Here is a 22,632-nt window from a genome sequence, read left to right on the forward strand (position 1 = left end):
GACAATGATCTGCAGAACGTGGCCCCTGGATTAGCAGCATCAGGATCACCTGGAAATTGATTGGAAATGAAACCTACGCTAGACCAGGTGGGAAACTCTGGGGGTGAGGGAGGGGCAGCAGTTGGTAATTTCACACAAACCCTCTAGATTTTGAGAACCAGTGATTCTCTGCCGGGAGCCGGCATATTGCATATTGAGTGAGGATCTGGAATAGCTCAACTAGAATTCTATCACTGCTGGGGGCCAGCGTGAGGAACTCCGCCCGTGGCAAAGGTCATGAGGAAGGAGGCTCAGCATACGCAAAGGCGGGATCGAGCCTCAGGAGTCCCCCTCGAAATTTTCGAGCATCTACCCCAAACCAGAGTCTGCCTACTTTCTGCTTTCACCTACACCTCTGACTTTATGGGGGCTGTCCCCCACTACCTCTCTCTGAAAAAAGAATTAGCTTACAGCTCCAGTTAATTCCTGGGTGTGACAGTGTTTAACCTACAAACTCCTTTGGAAATCCTCTAGCCTGCCTGAATAGGTTTTTCCGGCCACATGTGATTGTCCAGAGCCTCCCAACTGTGAGAGGCAGGAGATGTTCTAAACTGTCTAAAGAGTAGTTAAAAGATTGATTAGAAATTGTATTGGTGAAGGGTTTTTCACTTGTTGGGCCAATGTTTGCTGCTAAGTCTCCATACTCCTTACCTACTGTGTCCTTGGCAGTGTATTGATTGATATAATGGGTGTATAGAAATGTAAAATGCAGCTTTGTCCAATGCTTTTTTGGAGGCTGGTGCCTGACTTTGGAATAATCACCTTTAGAGAAAAATAAGTTTCTTAAAATGTTAACAGGCCTCCTGGCCAGAAGATGATGTCAATCACCTGAACTTTTGCATATGATAAGTTTGAAAGCCTGTCTTCGATTAGAACCAGGAACTGCTGTCCTTGCATGACTCTACCCCTTCCCCCATTATCCTCTATGCACAACTTCAGGTATAAAAACTACTTTGGAAAATAAAGTGCGGGCCTTGTTCACCGAAACTTGGTCTCCCCATGTCGCTCTCTCTTTCAAATTCTGGCTGAGTCTCCATCTGGAGCGCGGAACCCACCATGCTTGCTAATTATGCCTGGGCTTCTAAGATCCGACCGGGGAGGCCTCAGTGTCTCCTCTCCTTCGGGAGAACGGAAGGACGCCTGCAGCCTACGTCAGTGGTGCAAACTTCTTGTCTTGAAGTTTTATTGGTCTCCTGCATAAACCAAGCTACTCAGCCTCTTTTCTCCACTGAATTTTCCTACTGAGCTATCCTCATTCTATTACTCTTTGTATCCTTAATTAACGTGTAATTAAGCAGTTGTTTCCTGACCCTCGCCTATGCCGTCTCTCCTTCGAATACCCTGGATCAGCTGGGGCTGGACCCCGGCAATTCTCTTAAAGACAAGCTTGGCTACTATTTTTAAAATGGATGACTAGTGAGAACCTACTGTATAGCACAGGGCACTCAGTGCTCTGTGGTGACAGAGGGGACAGATGTGTATGCATAGCTGATTCACTCTGCTGTAAGCAGAAACTAACACAACATTGTGAAGCTACTATACTCCAAAAAAAAAAAAAAAGACAAGCTTTGAAAACTACCAACACCTTTGACCCATCCCCAGATTTTGGTTTAATGAGGTGTGTGGTTTCCTCAGATGGTTATATTAGTAATACACAGTGAACTTTGAGAACCCCTGGGGCTTGAAAAGAGCTTCCCCTATTCAGAACAGAATCTTTTTTCTAAAGTAAAAGTGAGAGGAAAAAAAAAGTTATGTGGTGGGATGGGTGGAGTGGGTTTAATGAAGGAAAGAAGGTGTTTTAAGAATAAGGAGATTTCAAGGTTCAAAACTAAGTTTGTTTCAGTAGTACATATAATAATTTAGGCCAATGTTTATTTTTTATTTTAATGGGACTATTGCCCCATTTATCTTTAGGAGACTATGATTAGCCTTATGATTATAGCTGCATTTTTAGTATTTGATGATTGAAAATATTATATGAAGATAAGGAAATGAATTTGATAACATTGTGTATTTTATTCTTTACTGCAGCACCTAAAGACATTTGAAAAATAGAAATATATACGTAGAACTATTATGGTTTAAGAAAATGCTTAGCATTCATATGAATTTTCTTATAATACTTTCAGGAGGCCTGAGGCTCATAAGTTGGTGACTGTTAAGGATTTTTATACTTTTATATAAAAGAGATGGAAAGAATAGGAGATTATATCGATGTTTTTATTGCTTATCTTCCTATGATGTGAATGCCCAAATTTATAAATCTTTCCAGAAGGTTTGTGACCCACTAATAAATTATGCTTAACATATTATATTCCAATCATTAACAAATTAGCCATCCATTTATAGTATCTATGATATTGCCTAATAATTATAATCTGAATTTATTACATCACCATATTTATCAGTTATGTTGAGAGCATTTACCATATAACCCCATATAAATTATTACTAAATGGAATATCTTTGTCCCTCTATAATTATAAACATTTTTCTCAAATTATAACTCTAATTTCTTGAAATATGTCATGTTTTATGATATTTTCTCAATTTTAAGCCAAATATCACAATTTCCACTTCTTTCTTTCTTCTTGTTTTTCCTTCTCTCTTTCCTTTCTTCCCTCTTGCCTTCCTTCCTTTAAAATATTGCCTTAAAATCTACTAAGTTTGGGGCTTCCCTGGTGGCTCAGTGGAGAAGAATCCACCCACCAAAGCCAGAGACATGGGCTTGATCCCTGGGCTGGCAAGATCCCACATGCCATGGAGCAACCGAGTCCATGGCCCACAAGTACTTAGCCTGTGCCCTAGAGCCCAGGAGCCAAAACCACTGAGCCATGTGCCACCACTGCTGAGGCCTGTGGGCTCTGAACCTGTGCTCCGCAATAGAAGCAGCACAATGAGAAACCTGCATACCACAACCAAAGGTAGCCCCCACTCGTTGCCACTAGAGAGAAGCCCAAGAAGCAATGAAGCAGAACCCAAAATAAAGAAATAATTTTTAAAAGATTTAAAAATTCTACTAAGTTCAGTTGGATATTTTTCTACTATTTTAATGCCTCTAAGTCACATGGATCAAGATATCTTCCGCATCCACATGTATACCTGTGGCGGATTCATTTTGATATTTGGCAAAACTAATACAATGATGTAAAATTTTAAAATAAAATAAAATTAAAAAAATAAAAATAAAATAAAAATAAAAATTCCATGCCACAAAAATAGAAAGAAAAAAAAAAGAAAGAACCTGTAAGGAGAGATAAAAAAGTCTTCCTCAGTGATCAATGCAAAGAAATAGAGGAAAACAATAGAATGGGAAAGACTAGAGATCTCTTCAAGAAAATTAGAGATACCAAGGGAATATCTCATGTAAAGATGGGCACAATAAAGCATAGAAATGGTATGGACCTAACAGAAGCAGAAGATATTAAGAAGAGGTGGCAAGAATACAGAGAAGAACTGTACAAAAAGATCTTCATGACCCAGATAACCACAATAGTGTGATCACTTACCTAGAACCAGACATCGTGGAATTTGAAGTCAAGTAGGCCTTAGGAAGCATCACTATGAACAAAGCTGTGGAGATGATGGAATTCCAGTTAAGCTATTTCAAATCCTAAAAGATGATGTTGTGAAAGTGCTGCACTCAATATGCCAGCAAATTTGGAAAACTCAGCAGTGGCCACAGGACTGGAAAAGGTCAGTTTTCATTCCAATCCCAAAGAAAGGCAATGCCAAAGAATGTTCAAACTACTGCACAATTGCACTCACCACACATGCTACAAAGTAATGCTCAAAATTCTCCAAGCCAGGCTTCAATAGTACGTGAACCAAAAACTTCCAGATGTTCAGGCTGGATTTAGAAAAGGCAGAGGAGCCAGAGATCAAATTGCCAACATCTGTTGGATCATTGAAAAAGCAAAAGAGTTCCACAAAAACATCTATTTATGCTTTATTGACTATGCCAAAGCCTTTGACTATATGGATCACAACAAACTGTGGAAAATTCTTAAAGAGATGGGAATTCCAGACCACCTTGTCTGCCTCCTGAGAAATCTGTATGCTGGTCAGGAAGCAACAGTTGGAACTGAACATGGAATAACAGACTGGTTCCAAATCGGGAAAGGAGTACATCAAGACTGTATATTGTCACCCTGCTTATTTAACTTCTATGCAGAGTACATCATGTGAAATGCTGGGCTGGATGAGGAACAAGCTGGACTCAAGATTGCCGGGAGAAATATCAATAGCCTCAGATATGCAGATGACACCACCCTTATGGCAGAAAGCAAAAAAGAACTAAAGAGGCTGTTGTTGTAAGTGAAAGAGGAGAGTGAAAAAGTTGGCTTAAACCTCAACATTCAGAAAACTAATATCATGGCATCTGGTCCTATCACTTCATGGCTAATATATGGGGAAACAATGGAAACAGTGACAGACTTTATTTTCTTGGGCTCCCAAATCACTGCAGATGGTGACTGCAGCCATGAAATTAAAAGATGCTTGCTCCTTGGAAGAAAAGCTATGACCAACCTAGAGAGCATATTAAAAAGCAGAGACATTACTTTGCCAACAAAGGTCCATCTAGTCAAACCTATGGTTTTTCCAGTAGTCATGTATGGATGTAACATTTAGACTATAAAGAAAGCTGAGCACTGAAGAATTGCTGCTTTTGAACTGTGGTGTTGGAGAAGACTCTTGAGAGTCCCTTGGACTGCAAGGAGATCCAACCAGTCCATCCTAAAGGAGATCAGTCCTGAGTGTTCATTGGAAGGACTGATGTTGAGGCTGAAACACCAATCCTTTGGCCACCTGATTGATGCAAAGAACTGACTCACTGGAAAAGACCCTGATGCCTGGAAAGATTGAAGGCAGGAGTAGAAAGGGATGACAGAGGATGAGATGGTTGGATGGTATCACCGACTCAATGAACAAGAGTTTGAGCAAGCTCCGGGAATTGGTGATGGACAGGGAAGCCTGGTGTGCTGCAGCTCGTGGGGTTGCAGAGAGTCGGACATGACTGAGTGAACTGAACTGTACTGATTGAAGACAGAAAATGCAGCTAGTTAATAGACTCAAACCATTAAACAAATACAACTTGTTTTCACTGAGGTTTGTTGAATTTTGGATTGAATTTCCCTAAATACCCTAAATGTTTCTAGTTTCTAAAATGTGTATATATATTAATAAACATTTAGAAAGATGGTAACAATAACCCTGTGTACGAGACAGCAAAAGAGACACTGATGTATAGAACAGTCTTATGGACTCTGTGAGAGAGGGAGAGGGTGGGAAGATTTGGGAGAATGGCATTGAAACATGTAAAATATCATGTATGAAACGAGTTGCCAGTCCAGGTTCGATGCACAATACTGGATGCTTGGGGCTGGTGCACTGGGACGACCCAGAGGGATGGAATGGGGAGGGAGGAGGGAGGAGGGTTCAGGATGGGGAACACATGTATACCTGTGGCGGATTCATTTTGATATTTGGCAAAACTAATACAGTTATGTAAAGTTTAAAAATAAAATAAAATTAAAAAAAAAATAATACAAAGAGGAGACAAAAATCTGTGTCCTAGATTCCACCCAGGAAATGGCCGAAGAGCTCTACTTCTGCCTGGAAGCGTGTGGGCTTTTCCTTTGGTGCTTAAGTTCCGTGAGCAGCCTTTTGGTGACTGGGTCATAGTTGTTGTGCAGTCTGGGTGTCAGTGGCTTTTCTCTACTCTACCTGGGTCATCAGTGACAGGCTGGGGCACTTGAAGGAGGCATAGGGTATAGCAGGCTAGGAAGTGAGAGCTTCATGCAGCTGGGGACATCAGCCCAGGCAGCCTGGACCATTGGTGGGGTGACAGATCACTCTCCTATCTGGCTTTCTCTTAGCCTTGAAATGCAGGTTAAATTACCACGAGCCACTGATCTCTTCATAGGCATCACCTTTGTCTCGTGTGTGTGTGTGTGTATGTATGCACACACTTTCCCCCTAACTTCAGTTCAGTTACTGAACTTATATCTTATATACTCTGCATATAAGATAAAAAATTGCGTGACAATATAGGCCTTGACGTACTCCTTTCCCGATTTGGTACCAGTCTTTTGTTCCATGTCCAGTTCTAACTGTTGCTTCTTGATCTTTCTTCAGGCATTCCCTTGGAATTATTTGTGTACATATCCATCTCCTTCACCTCCTTCTCATCCTTGGGCACAGCAAGTGTCTCTATGACTAATGAATAGATACATGGCTAATGCAGCCTGATGGGCATAAAGAGAACATGCGAAGTTGCTCCCTGATTGTACATGGCACGTCCTCTATTACAGCCTTCCGCCCTTCCACCAGCTCCTCTACTGTTTCTCCTAAAGTCAGCGATACAGATACTTATAATTTCCTGAACACACCATGTTATTTCATGCAGCTCTCTGCCTTTAAATTTTCAAATTTACACATGCCCCTACTTTGGGGAGGGGAGGGCTTTCTAGTCTCAGTTTATGTATCATTTTTGCCAAGTAAAAACCTAGCATCTCTCTCCACTCTCCCTCCTTTCAAAGTTGAACTGGATATCCCCTCCTCTGTGCCCCCACAATATCCTTCCTTTTCATTTACTGGCCAGTTTAATCTGTGCTCTCCGTTTCTTCAGGGAAAGATAATGACGGATGCCCACAGCACACTCAGTGTTCTTTGACAATGGGACACCCACACACTTCAGCACTTGCACTCCCTAGGAGCTGGGTGCTTTCTGAGATCCACTGTGTTTGTTCTCAAACTCATTTATGCCACTTGTACCTGTTAGTGTAACTAAGTAATTTACTTAGATGCGACTTAAGGGAATAGTATATGAGTGGGGAACAAAGAGATGTGTTTTCCATGAGCACAGATGATGCTTTGGAAAGACGAGCTGCTAAAAATGTGTACAGCTGAATTAGGGACAGGCAAGAGAACAGATAAAGATGGGGGAGGAGTATATAGACATCTTGAAGAAATCTTCTCTCAAATTGTTTCCTCCCTTAGTATTTATAAAATTCCAAACTGGAAATTGTTGAAGATGCCTTTGGAGAGTGGTTTTGGGAATTCCCATCAGTATACCCACACCACAATATAAGCCTTTAGCCCTTCCTCAAAGATTAGTGAAGTGCATGTGTTTTTAAGTTAAAATGTCTAAGTTATCCATGTATCATTGTACCTGTCCCAGTAATATACTGTGGGCTTCCCAGGTGGCACTAGTGATAAAGAACGCACCTGCCAATGCAGGAGATGTAAGAAACATGAGCTCACTCTCTGGGTCAGGAAGATCCCCTGGAGGAAGGCATGGCAACCCACTCCAATATTCTTGCCTGGAGAATCCCATGGACAGAGGAACCTGGAGGGCTACCATCCATAGGGTCCCAAAGAGTCAGACAAGATTGAAGTGACTTAGCATGTACCTATGCAGTAATATATTGCAGTGTATCGGGGTGGAGTTGGGAGGCAGAGACTGTCTCCTTTTGATTGTTTCTTGAAGACAAGGACCATGTCTTGCTTGTCTTGGTATTATCTGTGCCTAAGACTGGGAAGAATATTTGAATCCTAAAGAACTTTATGTAAGGATTTCTTGACCCAAGGGGATTGCTGTTCTTATTATTGTACAGGTACTTGTGTGTGCTCAGTTGTGCCCAGCTCTTGATGACCCCATGGTCTGCTGCATACCAGGCTCCTGGGTCCATGGAATTTTCCAGGCAACAATACTGGAGTGGGTTGCCATTTCCTTCTGCAGGGAATCTTCCCAACCCAGAGATCGAACCCAGGTCTCCTGCATTGCAGGCAGATTCTCTACCATCTATACCTCTCCAGAAGGCTTAGGAAGTGCTTAGTCGCTCAGCCATGTCCGACTCTTTGCAACCCAAGGACTGTGGCCTGCCAGGCTCCTCTGTCATGGGATTCCCCAGGAAAGAATACTGGAGTAGGTTGTCATTTCCTTCTCCAGGGGATCTTCCCCACCCAGGGATGGAACATGGGTTTCCTGCAGGCAGATTCTTTTACTATCTGATCCACCAGGGACGTTTCAACAATTAGGTTTCTTTTATGCATTACAGCTGGAGAAGGCAATGGCACCCCACTCCAGTACTCTTGCCTGGAAAATCCCACGGACGGAGGAGACTGGTAGGCTTCAGTCCATGGGGTCGCGAAGAGTCGGACACGACTGAGCAACTTCACTTTCACTTTTCACTTTCATGCATTGGAGGAGGAAATGGCAGCCCACTCCAGTGTTCTTGCCTGGAGAATCCCAGGGACTGGGGAGCCTGGTGGGCTGCCGTCTATGGGGTCGCACAGAGTCGGACACGACTGAAGCGACTTGGCAGCAGCAGCAGCAGCAGCATGCATTACAGCCACTAGGCGGCAGTGCAGCTGCATTCCTTTGGAAAGGCCAACCCAGGGAAGATGCCTCCAAGCTAGACCCCCCAAAATGTGATGAGCTTCCCTAACGTGTATTGGTGGACAAGGCAATGGCACCCCACTCCAGTATTCTTGCCTGGAAAATCCCATGGACAAAGGAGCCTGGTGGGCTGCAGTCCATGGGGTCGCTAGGAGTCAGAGATGACTGAGCAATTTCACTTTCACTTTTGACTTTCATGCATTGGAGAAGGAAATGGCAACCCACTCCAGTGTTCTTGCCTGGAGAATCCCAGGGACGGGGGAGCCTGGTGGGCTACTGTCTATGGGGTCGCACAGAGTCGGACACGACTGGTGACTTAGCAGCAGCCAAGTGTATTGGAGAATCTGTGGCATAAACATCTCACTTTGTATATGTGTTTCCCTTGTTTATTTGGGGAAGTTGACTCCATTGTTTCTAAACAATGAAAAGCCCAAGTAGTAATCACAACCTCATTAAGTTAGTTATTAAAGCCAAGCCAAGTCCTGGAAGGGAAAAAAGAAAATAGGAAGAAAAGCTTACTATCCTCGTGCAAATGTCACGACCAGCATCAAGGATTTTAAATTGATACCAGCAGGCCACAGTGTCTTCCAGTGGAGTCTCACAGGCAACACTACTGAGAAAGTTACGGAGACTGTGTCCAGATGACTAGACAGATCTCAACCCTGCCTTCCTTCCCTGAATGAGTCTTCTCCAGTTCTGATGTGCTAGAGTCACAGATTTCAAAACTTAAGTGCTAGTTGCTCATATCTTTGTGAAGCAGTGTCCTCTCCCAGAAGAAAGAGCATAGTAAGATGAAAAAGAATTCCAAACATCACCATTAAAAGAAAGACCTTGGAAAAATAAAAAAGAATGATTATTTTACTTTTCAATGGGTTGTCAGGCTGAATTACAACTACACTAATGATCTATGAAGTTAAAGGATCTTAATGCAGTTTGGGTCCAAGGGAGCTGAGGCATCCTATTTCCACAAGTCTTTGGAAGCAATGAAAGAATATCTGTTCCGAAGTACTCTGAGAATTAAATAAATCTGAAACAAGATAAAACAGTCCAGTTTATAATTATCATGGGGGCTTTGAAATAACTGACCTAGAGGCTGAGTGATTGACTGCATCTGGGGAGCCAAATGACCCGGGTTTGAGACTGAGCACGGCCCGTGATGGTGACCAGACAATTTACCTTTCCTCTCTCAGCACCACATGGCCCATCTGTGAAATACATGGAGAGGGAAACTGGACAAATGATCTCAAAACCTCCCCCAGGTCTAAACAATCATATATTCCTTTTCCAGGAAGTTACCCTTACAGTTACACTTGACTTCCTTCTGTTTCAGCTTTAAAAAAAATTTTTTTTATTTATTTATTGGCTGTGCTGGGTTTTCGCTGCTGTGCAGGCTTTCTCTAGCTGTAGCGAGCAGGAGTTATTCCCTAGTTGTGGTGCCAGGGCTTCTCAATGCAGCGGCATCTCTTGTTGCAGAACACAGGCTCTAGAGCCCATGGGCTTTAGCTCTAGAGAGTGGGCTCAGTAGTCATGGTGCACAGGCTTAGTTGCCCCTCATCACATGGAATCTTCCCAGACTATGGACTGAACCCGTGTCTCCCGCATTGGCAGGTGGATTCTTAACCACTGGACCACCATGGAAGTGCTGTTTCAGCTTTTAAAGACGTAATATGAAATAAACCAAACATAAAAATTGCTATTTCTCTATCCAAATTTAGTTTTCTCTTAGGTCAGGATCTGGCAGAGTTCAAAATACAGTTGCAACTGATACCAAAGGATTTTTTCAATAAAATTAGAATGAGATGTTACAGTTTAAACCCCATAAAATCAAAACATGCTAGTTCGTGTGCAGAACAGAAACTCAAACCCAGCATTTGCCCTCCAGTTGCTCACAGTTGAAGGGAGTGGTGGCAGCTTACTCTAAATGAGTAAGAAAATAAATATACTGATATTTCAAGACTGGACAAACATACGAGTTCCCATTTAGGTTTCTGACTCCTGATTTATTTTCCCACTTCCCCATGGAGAAGGGCAGTCAATGGATGAATACTCAGATCTTCAGTGTCTGTCTGGAAAGCTGGCAGTCTTCCAGAACTACAATTGGATATGAAAGCAAAGTTCCAGTCCTCACCTCCTTAGGCCACCACTTCAACCTTTTCACAGAAGGAAGACCAAAGTTGGAATGGGCAGCGTGGCCCTCATTGATCTGTTTGTCACTCTGTGCACAGACTTAAGGTACAAAGCGTTGGCCTTGGGACTGCCCTCAAGGTGTTGTCCCTAATCGTAGCTTCTCCTTCCTTCCTTTTGATTGTCCCAGATATTTGAGTTAAAAGAGCTGCCCTCTGATAAAACTTTAAAGCCCTAGGATGTAGTCCATAAGCCAAGACAACTGGGCCTTCTCTTACTTTTCCTCCTCAGGGCCCTTCCTGGTTGCTGACCACAGGGAAGTACTATAAGAAAAGGTTTGGAACAGGGATTGCCTCTGGGCTACTATTTACCATTTTCAGGGGCTGGGCTTGCTTACTCAACTTGGTGAATAGGAGCAGCGCTTCAGCCCGCCCATCTGCAGCAGGAGGAAAATATTGTGGGCTCCAAAGGAGTGATTGCATGTAGACCCCTCAGTCCCAGGCCTGGCGCAGAAGATGCAGGCCGGCCTTGCCCATCGACATTTCTTCATCAGCGTCATCGATGATGATACTGGTGCAGAAAGACTTAACAGTGGAGGCCGACCTGGGCCTGGGCGTGAATCCCCTCACTTGGAATATCATCTTGAGAAAGCCTGAAAGCCTCCACTGCTTCACGGGAGAAGGCAGGATTCGATGCCTGGGGGGAGGGGTGCAGGGGGCTTAAGGCAAAGGTCAGCGGAGCGCAAAGTGAGGACCAGAAAATGTTAACCCTCGCTGTGATTACTGCCCAGGAAGACGAGCTGGGGCAGCGGTGCCCACGGAGGACCCTGACGACCAGCTTGGCGGTTTCAAGCAGGTCCCAGAGGCAGGAAGCCTTCCTTGAGAGGCGCACGGGTGGGGTGAGAGGTGAGGGGACGCTCAGGCACCCGCTGGGAGTGGGAACTGGGAGAAGCGAACTTGACCTCCGACTACGCGCGGGGCGTGTCTGTCCGCGCCTTGGGCTGCAAGGTCCTGCCTCCAACCTCGGCGGGCCCAGCGGAGCCGCTCCCGGGAGTCGGGGGCTGGGCCCGGGACCCCGCCCAGGCGGCGGCAGGGTACCCTGGGCTGGGCGCTGCTGGCCCAGCCGACGGGGCGGAGAGGAGAGCGGCGGGAGGAGGAGGAGGAGGGGGCTGGTCAAGGGAAGTGCGACGTGTCTGTGGAGCCTTTTTATACCTCCTTCCCCCGGAGTCCGGCAGCCGCCGCCGCCGCCGCCACCCGAGCGTCCTAGAACCTCCGCTCCAGGGGCTGGGCTCCGAGTTCCAGCGCGCCGGGCACCGCCGTAGCCAGTCAGCATGTCCGAGGTTAAGAAGCAGAAGACGGTAGGCTGCCAGTCGCCTGCCTTCCTCCTCCGCTCTCGGCCCCGGACGCTCGGATCCCATCCTCCCCGGGAGGAGGCGAGCAGCCCGGGCGCGGAGGCTGGGGCGCGGGGAGGAGGAAGGGGTGGAGGGAAGCAGGAGGGAGAGGCAGAGCCGGGATTCCCGGGGCAGCCCTCGCGGGGCAGTCCCTCCCCGCCCCGCGCCGCGGGGAACCTGCGCCCGGTGGGGTCGTCACGAGGGCTAGACCTCCGGAGCCGGAGACATGGGTCCCCATCCAGAGAAAGGTCCAGAGTTGGGAAATTTCCTTTCTTCCCCCGAGAACTTTTTCTAGACCCGTCTTTTCTTTTGAATGAACTCCGCACGGGTCCAAGCGGTGGGGTTTGAGGGACTGAGGGGACCCCGGTCCTGCCAGGTCTGGACGCTGGTGACACGTCAGGGACAGTCATTGGGGTTTTGTCCACGGAACCTCCTTGGAGTGGACTTGAGTGACAGACGTTCATAAAGGGAGAAGGCAATGGCACCCCACTCCAGTACTCTTGCCTGGAAAATCCCATGGGCGGAGGAACCTGGTGAGCTGCAGTCCATGGGGTCGCTGAGGGTCGGACACGACTGAGCAACTTCACTTTCACCTTTCACTTTCATGCATTGGAGAAGGAAATGGCAACCCACTCCAGTATTCTTGCCTGGAGAATCCCAGGGACGGGGGAGCCTAGTGGGCTGCCGTCTATGGGGTCGCACAGAGTCGGACACGACTGAAGCGATTTAGCAGTAGCAGCAGCAGTACGGCTATCTAGACGAGGGAGGGAAATTGCCTTTCTACACACTGGCAGGGTTCTAGCTCCTTGTTGGGATCGGATGGCACCTTAAGTTCAGCCATGGGGGGTGGGGTGGCGCAGGGGACTCCTCAGCTTGGGGAAGTGAAATGAGCGGACTGTTATGAGGAGGTTCAGTTTTATCCACAATGAATCTGGGCCATCCCCATTTGCAGGAAATAGAAGGTTGTTGAAAAGTGCCATTCCCACTTAGTGATAGGGGCTCCTGTAAATTCTGCATCCTTAAAAATGGCAGCGATGATCACAGACTCTTTTAAAGTTGGAAAGAGCCTCGTATAGACAGCATTGGGGCCACACCAGGGGTGGTGTGCAAGCCAGCCTCTGATGGCTGAACACTCATCTTTTTTTAACTACCAGACTGAAAACCTCAGGTGATTGTGGAGGTCAGGGAAGGGGCTGACCTCTCTCAAACAGATTTGTGCTTGGCACATAGTAGGTGGTCAATAAATGTTTTATTACTATTATGTAATACTTAATCACTGAAATCTCTTTGAGGTGTTTTTGTGTCAGAAGAGATGAAAAAACGTAAATTGGGGAAGGGGAGTGGAGGGGCACACACGGGCTAGAAGCGTGGGCTTGAGCGCAAGGGAAAGGGGGGCTCTGTGGTTTCAGGGACCACACAGCCCTCAGGAAGGTCCAGGAGGAAGGAGGCATCTATTTGAGAAGGGAGAATGGTCAGGGGGTTGCCCTTTATAGGAGCAATTTTAAAGTGGGGAGTCTCTTGGTATTATATTTGAAAACACTTAAGTGCAAATCACTTGTGTTTTATTCCTATTTAATTTCTGTAACATTCTAAATGATGTCTTCTAAGCGACAAGCTGCTGAGGCACTTTAAAGTGAAGTGAAGTTAAGTGGCTCAGTTGTGTCCGACGCTGCGACCCCATGGACTTAGCCTACCAGGCTTCTCAGTCTATGGGATTTTCCACAGGAGTACTGGAGTGGGGTGCCATTTCCTTCTCCAGAGGATCTTCCTGACCCAGGGATCGAACCCCCGTCTCCCGCATTGCGGGCAGACGCTTTACCCTCTGAGCCACCAGGGAAGCCCTTCTATCAGTAAGGTTTCAATTCTTACCTCCGGCTAGCATCAAGAATTCCTTCCAAATGAGATTGCTTTCTCAAGCATCAGTAATGAAAGGGCAGGTGATCTCTCCCTTTCTTGCCTCCAGTCGGCAAGAGCCTGTGAAGTGAAAGGCTTGAAAACAGGGACTTTACATACAAATCACTGCAACTGCACAGAGAGAGTGATAAACTTGAGAACCAGAGGATTTGGTTTTTGTACTTAGGCATTTAGAACCCTCTGTTGTGTTTTTTTTTTTTTTTTTTTTTTTTATTTGAGGTGTGTTTGTGTGTTCTGCATAGGATTAAATTAACCCCTAAAACAGCTAGGACAGCTTGGGAACTTTTATATAGCTGACATGATTATAACCCAGGGGACCAGTACAAGTCCCCCAAAGCGCCAGATAGATTCTATTGGGTAAAACGAGGCAACTGTAAATGCATCTGAAATCTCTCAAGCTTTAAATGTTAACACAAACTGTGTTTTGAAATTTTGCAGGCCAAAACAAAATCTGCCCACATGTGCGACCTCTGAACTAATCAATTATTTGAGAAATGAGTCTTGCTGATCTAGAAAGCTTTCCTGGAAGTGAGTCTGTGATCTGAGTTTCTGATCTTTTTCAGAAACTCACAGAAATCATTGCCTTATTTTCTGTATTGTCAACTGAGGATGTCAATTCACACCCCAGTGACTGCAGTCACTCTAAATATTTGTTGAGCCCCTACTGTGTGCCAGACAGTCTACTAGGGTGAACACATTGTCACCAGATTTTTTTTTTTTTTTTTTTTGCCTCACTCTCTGGATGAATATAGCCTTTCAGTTCAGACCACTCTAAGAAGAGTAAGTAGTTCTGGTTTAAATGTGAGAATGTAAGATGATTTTCTCACAAACTTGAAAAAACAAAAAAGGAAAAGTTCTGTTATGAGGGAAGGTAGTACATTCCTGCTGTGTTAGGCATCTTTACCATGGAAACCAAAGACAGCTAGGTGTCAAGCCCTCCCTGCTACCCTTGACTTCCCTCCAAACTTGGCCACCTCCCATCCCCTTGACACACACATCGATCCCAGGAGAAGGAAGGAGGCAGAGAGCAGCCAGAGGATGGAAAGAGACGCAAAGGCCTGGTCCTTTCTTCTTGAATCATTTCCTGGATTAGCATTTTTCAAGGTCCACAGACAATGTTATTATGTCCTGGAGACAACCAATCTGAAAATTCTGAGAAAGTCAACTGAGATATTAAAGTATTTCCCGAAGGGTCAAAGAAGCCAGTGTTTGGGAGGGAGTGAAAAGCTATTGAAAAGTTAAAACTCCCCATAAATGTAAGCCATTGTTCATCTTTTATTATTTTAAAGATTCTGTACAATATCACAGTATTTTCCTGGAAGTGGCTACTTTTAAAACTATTTGAAGATACTGTGTGAGGCAAGACATGAATTTCCAACTGGAAGGAAGGAGAAACAAGTACTTCCCAGAGGCCAGGCCCTTTGCTTCATCCTTACAGCAGCCTTTACCCAGAAAATGGAGCCTCACCTCTAGGAGAGGAGAAATGCCAGCAGCAGCTTAGGATTTAAATTCAAGTTTGTCCACGGACTTCAACAGTGGTCCAGTTAAGACTCCATGCTTCCATTGCAAGGGGCACATACATGTTCGATCCCTGGTTGGGGAACTAAATTCCAGTTTGTCCAACTTTGAAGTTCCTGCTCCTTTTAGTCCCTCTATTTCTCAGGCCCATAAATTTTCTCATCCATAATGACTTCCCCCTTACAGTTGCTGTGAGGAATAAATAGCTCCTAAACACTGTCTCGCTCAGTCTAGACCCATATGCAGTCACTCCTGTTACTATTTTTTATTACACCATATTGTCTTGGTGTGCCCAGCAAGGAGAAGAATGTTACAGGTCAGACCATTCCAAAGGCTCAGTAAATGACAACCATCAGAACATCTAATGACAGCAAACAAATACAGAAGTAGAGAGGTGATGACTTGAATTCTAATTGTAAAAAGCTGAATAGAAGATAAAGGTTAATAATCAATGCAGACTTACCAGAGAAACCCAAATAATCAGCAAGATTTTGTCAACAACCTTGGCCAAGAAAGGCAATCTTTATATAAGTAAATATTAGACCAACTCCTCTCTACCCTTCCTGCACCTTCAGCTATTTCCAGATTTATCTTAAAATTAATGTTGTCCGATTCATGCTGTTATTCCACGATCATCTCTTTGGACTTTTGCCGTTAAAGATAAATGTGGCTAACTATGAATTTTATGTCTCTGAGATAGTTATCTTTATCTTTCAGCCCTTTGTCTTCCTGTTCGTGTGCGTGGTTATCTGGTTTGCCTAGGGGATAATTAGACTGAACTCAAGCCTGGAAACCTGAGGGAATGAGAGTCTGAGAAAGGAATCAGTGATGTCAATCTTGGCCTTAGATTACTGTTTATTTCAAAACCTGTCACTAAATAATAATGGGCACTGTCTTCGTGTTTGGAAGTCTTCAGAAAACACAGAGAGTGAAAGTAAATATACATATAATACCATTGCAACTAACCTTTCATCACTTGGGTGCTTTGCTCATGACAAGTGAAATGACATGTTATCTCGGCAATCCTCCATACAGCCTGGCACAGAGTAGGTGCTCGATAAATATTTTTTCCATATTAGGCTATAAAATTGATTCGTGGTTGAATGTGTTTTTGGACATCTCTATTGTTAGATTTCTCCCAGCCCCTCTTATCTGTCTGCTCTCATGTGCTGGCTCATTTTCGCCTGGAAATCCATCATTACCACTGAAAACTCACCTGTAGGGATTCTTGAGGCTGAGAGTGAATTACCTCCCCACCCCACCCCAGAGGAGTTACTCTTGTTTCTGCCAGATGCCTGGTAACACTACTACTCTGGCACCACTTTGGGGATTCTCCGGGAAAGAATGCTGGAGTGGGTTGCCCTGCCCTTCTCCAGGAGATCTGCCCAACTCTGGGCATCAAATCCGCGTCCCCTGTATCTCCTGCAATGCAGGCAGATTCTTTACCCACTGAGCCACCTGGGAAGCCCCCTTTAACCTAAAGGTACCATTTAAAGTTTTTTAGACCACCCAGGTGATTACCATTTGAGTTGCACTTTTACGCACAGGGACCAACTTGTGCAGGCAAGTTCTCATGGACCACCTACCCCCCACCCCTCCCCTTCTGTAGCCTTTCAGTGTCAAGGCAGCTGTCCCTGCAGTCTCTTGGAGTGGGAAGTGACTTAATTCTGGCTCAATCTTATTTTAGGGGGTGACTCTTAGGAACCTCAGCTTAGGGTAGACAAAAGCCTTTTTATTCTCCCCCCTTGGGTGTGTTCGAGGCTTTGTTGTCTCTTTCACCTCCCCTGTGAGGTTGTCAAAATCAGTGCAGAAGCCCCTTGTGCTGGCTTACATCTGAGGTTCTTGCTTTCCTGCAGATTTTGGCCAGGTGGTTCCTTACTATCTTATTGGCTATTTGATGTTTCTAATTAGGTTATTTTATATCATAACCTGAATTTTATTTTTTAATTTTTATGAAGCCTTTATTGAATTTGTAACAATATTGCCTCTGTTTTATGTGTTGGTTTTTTTGCCACAAGGTATATGAGATATTACCTCTCTAACCAGGGATTGAACTCACAGCCCCTGCATTGGAAGGGGAAGTTTTAACCACTGGACTATTAGGGAAGTCCCCACAACCTGCATTTTAAATTTGTTTTTATGGAAAGTTTGGATGGTTTAAGCTAAAACCAGCATTGGTGGAAACAAAAATCTCTGCCTTTTCTCAATTCCTGATTATCATTAACGTATGATGTGTATATGGAGAAGGTGATGGCACCCCACTCCAGTACTCTTGCCTGGCAAATCCCATGGACAGAGGAGCCTGGTAGGCTGCAGTCCATGGGGTCACTAGGAGTTGGAGACAACTGAGCAACTTCACTTTCATGCATTGAAGAAGGAAATAGCAACTCACTCCAGTATTCTTGCCTGGAGGATCCCAGGGACGGGGGAGCCTGGTGAGCTGCCATCTGTGGGGTGGCACAGAGTCAGACACGACTGAAGTGACTTAGCAGCAGCATGATGTGTACAGCATACCTTTCCCTTATACCTATAACACTTACAAAAGGAGTACTTTCAGAACAAGTAAACTTAAGTTGGGTTGCTAGTCAGAAATATTTAATTGAATCCTTTCTTCCCCTACAAAGTGCTAAAGTCTGGGCTAGGGAGAGAGGGGGGTTGGTGCTCACCTTATCTTAAAGTTTCTGCCTATATGGACATCCTTAGAGCTGTGCATTGTCCTGTCTCATCCTCAGTTGTTGGTCCAGGTCAAGTGCATTCCTGTCTGAAGCCCCTTCAGTTCAACACCTCTCTTTGCTTCTCCCATGCTCTTGTGGGTACCCTGAGGTCACTACACTGCAACTCTTGGGGTAACTCGGTGAGGCTATCTAAGATATTTGTTGTTGTCCCCTGACTTCCAGAAGGGTGAGAGCTGTGCCCCTACTCTGGTGTGACCATGCTGGGACTTCGAGCAGCTCTAGGGGCTGCTCGAGTCTATCCCTGCTTCCTCTCCCTGGGGGTCTGTCGAAGATCAGAAGCACAACCAGTGCCCCCTCCTTTCAGAGTCCCCAAAGCTAGTTGATTCCTCTTACCCCAAGCCCAGCACCGGGCCCAGAACACCACTCCCCTTCTCAGACTCACATCTGAGCTCCTTCTGCTTCTAATAGATATTAAATAGAGCTTTTCCAGAAAGGTTATTTAACATTAACATTGGGTTCCTTACAAATGTGGTCTTCTTGTTCCTCTTTCCTGCCTTTTGATCATTAAATATTTCTTTTCAATTTAGAATAAACTGGCACACAAGATGGAAATATCTTTTTCTATCTGCAAAAGAACCATTGTATTAAAACCTGACCTCTTGCCTCTGATAACACATGGTGTGTAAACTGACTTTCATCAGTTGGCTGATGTGACTTCCTTTAAAATCTAATCAGAAGCTCTTTCTGCACTTTACTTTTACTCCTAAAGTGGATTTTGCTATTACTGGTATTGTGAAAACATGACTGCAGCATAAACATGGCAAGCTCAATCTGTCTAGCACCAAATAAATTTTGGTAAAAAAAAAAAAAAAAAAGGTTACCTGTTATAAAACTTCCCCAAATTATATCAAATGCTAATCATGAAAAGTCATCATTTCTATGCTAGGTTAGTATTTGTTTTAAATATATAGTTAACATCTTTGTATGTTTTATTAAAAAAATACGGATTTTTATCTACCAAGCATCTATGTCCAGTCTAATAGTACAATTACTTTTTCTTTTCTTTTTAATGTGTGCCAACTGTGGGCTTGAAAAATTATTTGCAGACTTTGTTTGGAGACTTAAACCACCTACAGTGAAGATTCTGTCTCTATTACCTCATCCATCTATACCTTCCCCAAACATTTATTTGTGGATAATTCGTGCTTTCTCAACTTTTAGCAAAATAAGCAACTAAGATGTTGGTGATGACTTTTATTTTTATATATTTCTTACTGTTAAAAAGCTGAATTAACTTTTTGGTCCTCTACTATGATCCCATTTTGTTTTCCTTCAAGGGCTCTGAAACCTTTCTTTTTATTTCCTGTCTGATCCTCACTTATGAATTTGTTCACTTCATTTACTCAACAGATATTTTTTAAATGACCCAACCAGGACCTGTGCTTGCCATAATTCACCAGAGCTACCAAAGCCTTATATTCGTTAATTATAGTTTTTTAGATCGTTCCAATACTGTCTTTAAACTACTTTAAACATAGCATTTACTTTTTTCTAATTGCAACACCCCACCCACAAACTTTATATTCTTCCAACCTTCTGCCCAGTCAGTATTACAGTGGCCTGGAGCCAAAGCAATAAAATTCTCAACTGATTTTTCATACATTTTAAAAAATCTTTTTCTCCCCCAAATTAAAATTTTAAATTATTTACTTTTTATTCAAGTTGTTCCTACTTTAAAAATGTATTTTTTTCCTCAAGACTCCTAGCATTTTCCTTCTGGGAGGAAAATGAAGAGCTCATCTCCAAGCCGTACAGGTTGAGACACAGAGCTTTGCTGAGGCACATGACCATCTTCCTGGCCAGCTGGTGGTGATACCACCGCTGAGCTGGAACTCTCCTCATATAACTACAGGCCTAGCACTTTTCTCTTTTTGGCATGCCCTTCAAAAGAGGCCTTGCCCATTTTCTGTAGCTCTGCCTTTTCTTTTACATACTGGGAACTATTTTCCATAAATTAAAAAAAAAAAAACTTCCAAGTTGGTTATCAGTGAATCACAGTTATACTTTAATTTAGCTTTAGCATCTTGCTCTGATAATCTGAAGATAGAAAGCATGGACCAGAGAGAAGTGTTTGAAAAATGAAGAACTACCCTGTTGGTCCAGTGGTTAAGATTCCATGCTTCCACTGCAGGGGACACAGGTTTGATCCCTAGTCAGGGAACCTAAGATCTCACATGCTGTGAGGCATGGCCAAAATGAATGAATAAATAAATTTTTAAAAAAGAGAAAAAAATGTAATTGACCATTTTGGAATATGTTTAATGGTCCAGTCCGTTTCTCTTTAGAAAATTCAACTTATACCCTCTTAAGCTCCTCAACCTCATTCACTCTTTCTTAAGCCTTCTCAAATAGTTTAACCATTTTATCAAAAAAGAGAAAAAAAGATAGTAATGATTGCATAGTGTGCAATACAGATCAATTTATATTAGGCAAAATTTCAGGCAAATTCAGTTGTACATTGAATCCTCAGTTCTTGCTGTAGAATTTCCAGTTTTATCTCTTAATCCATTCATTTCCATTGTTTTCTAAGTTCATGAAGTGCCGTGAAGTTGGTCACACCTAACTGTGTGGTTCAGCCAACTAAATCTACCTAAATTGCTGAGTTCCAATATTCTTTTCCTAAACAGTATGAATAAATACAGCTGTTGGGCCATTGTGTCACTAATACAACAATGCTTTAAGTAGTTGCTGCTGCTGCTACTGCTGCTAAGTCACTTCAGTCGTGTCCAACTCTGTGCAACCCCATAGACGGCAGCCCACCAGGCTCCCCCGTCCCTGGGAGTCTCCAGGCAAGAACACTGGAGCGGGTTGCCATTTCCGTCTCCAATGCATGAAAGTGAAAAGTGAAAGTGAAGTCACTCAGCTGTGTCCGACTCTTCGCAACCCCGTGGACTGCAGCCCACCAGGCTCCTCCTCCATGGGATTTTCCAGGCAAGAGTACTGGAGTGGGGTGCCATTGCCTTCTCCGAAGTATTTACTAAAAATAAAAAAAAACAAAAACAAAATAAAATAAAAAACTTGCATTCATCTATTGTGTTTAAATTCACCATGTGACTGAGAACTAATAAACATAGATATTAAAATTCTCTCTATGGGATTTGCATATTTACCAGGAGTTTCGATTTTTAGAACATGTTTTGTTAGAAAATTCCTACTGTGTTGTGATTTGTTTATCATCTGAATTGAGCCCTTATGATGTGGCAGGCACTGTTTCACAGCTTGGCCTGTGCATTAACTCATGTAGTCTTCACAGTCTCCTGAAGGAAGTTGGTGAGCAAATAGTCAGGAGGGAACTCATTTAACCGAAATAAGGCTTTAGAGAGTTCCCCACAGGAGAAGCTAAAATCTTATTAGCTGCTCTGTAGTTAATAAGTTGTTTATTTCATAGAGGGAATGAGACAAACGCCAAGAAGCTAACGCAGTAGGATTAGGCAACTAGTAATATACTACTGTTTCATTTGTGAAATGTTTTGGCAGCTGCCTACTGCTAATATCTCAAGATAGTAATAATGAATTCTATTAAGAGACATGCCCCAGCACTTTTGTAAAAAGAGGAAATGGCACATATTTGCAAACGCATGTTACCCTTGCGGTCACACACATTTCTTTCCTTATGGTGACATAAAGCGAATAATTGGAAAGTAAATTTTCTTTGTGCTCAGACTCAACAAGGAGGGGTAATAGTTTTTATTGCCTAGTTTTACCACTGGGTCAGTATTCAACAAATGTGAACGGAATGATTTGTTTCCACTAAAGCTCCTAATACCTGAGCCAAGTTGTAACTGTGATTTGTCGATGATAAAAGGAAACCAGGCCACCCGTGTGTTTTTCACAAAATAAAAATTTGACCTAGCTGGAAGTCAAGGCTTAAGGATGTTGGCAAACCAGATAATGCTTCCATTTTCACTGGGGACCAATGAGGAGTGCCTGGAAATTGTGAGAGCGTGAATGACAGTTTCCAAGATGTTTGGAAGGAATGTTTGGGGGAATTTGTCTCATTCTGTCATCATAAGTTGGAAAAGTTTAAGATTTCAGCAATCCTGAGCCATAGCCTCAGTGACCACTTCTAGGAGGGCCTGGATTCAGACTGTCAGAAGACCATGGTGTTAAGAGGGCCAGAGCCCATGCTCACAGGGAAGGGAGCAGCATTGGCTGCACGTGATTGTAGGGGCTGAAATGGAAGTCTTTTAACAGAGAGGTTACCTCATTTAAAGGAGAAGGAAATGGCAACCCACTCTAGTATCCTTGCCTGGAGAATTCTATCGACAGAGGAGCCTAGTGGGCTATTGTCCTTGAGATTGCGAAAGAGACACGACTTAGTGACTTCATTTAAAGGGGACTCCCAGGTGGTTCAGTGGTAAAGAAACCGCCTGCCAAGCAGGAGACTCGGGTTCGATCCCTGCCTTGGGAAGATCCCCTGGAGAAGGAAATGGTAACCCATTCCAGTATTCTTGCCTGGGAAATCCCATGGACAGAGGGGCCCATTGGGCTTACAGTCCATGGGGTCT

At 43.9% G+C, this 22,632-nt stretch overlaps 1 protein-coding gene across 1 annotated transcript in view; it reads left to right on the top strand.

The window, feature by feature from the left end:
• The first annotated feature begins 11,792 nt into the window (after positions 1 to 11,792).
• The window catches only part of PAPSS2 (3'-phosphoadenosine 5'-phosphosulfate synthase 2), a 94,882-nt gene continuing 84,042 nt past the window's right edge, over positions 11,793 to 22,632 (top strand). Inside the window, exon 1 of the mRNA XM_055560728.1 lies at positions 11,793 to 11,924. Within this exon, the coding sequence (XP_055416703.1) occupies positions 11,898 to 11,924 (27 nt within the window). The 5' untranslated portion in view covers positions 11,793 to 11,897. The remainder of the gene's footprint in view (positions 11,925 to 22,632) is intronic.

The sequence above is a fragment of the Bubalus kerabau genome, chromosome 22 (genome assembly GCF_029407905.1).
Source record: "Bubalus kerabau isolate K-KA32 ecotype Philippines breed swamp buffalo chromosome 22, PCC_UOA_SB_1v2, whole genome shotgun sequence".
NCBI classification, from domain to species: Eukaryota; Metazoa; Chordata; class Mammalia; order Artiodactyla; family Bovidae; genus Bubalus; species Bubalus kerabau.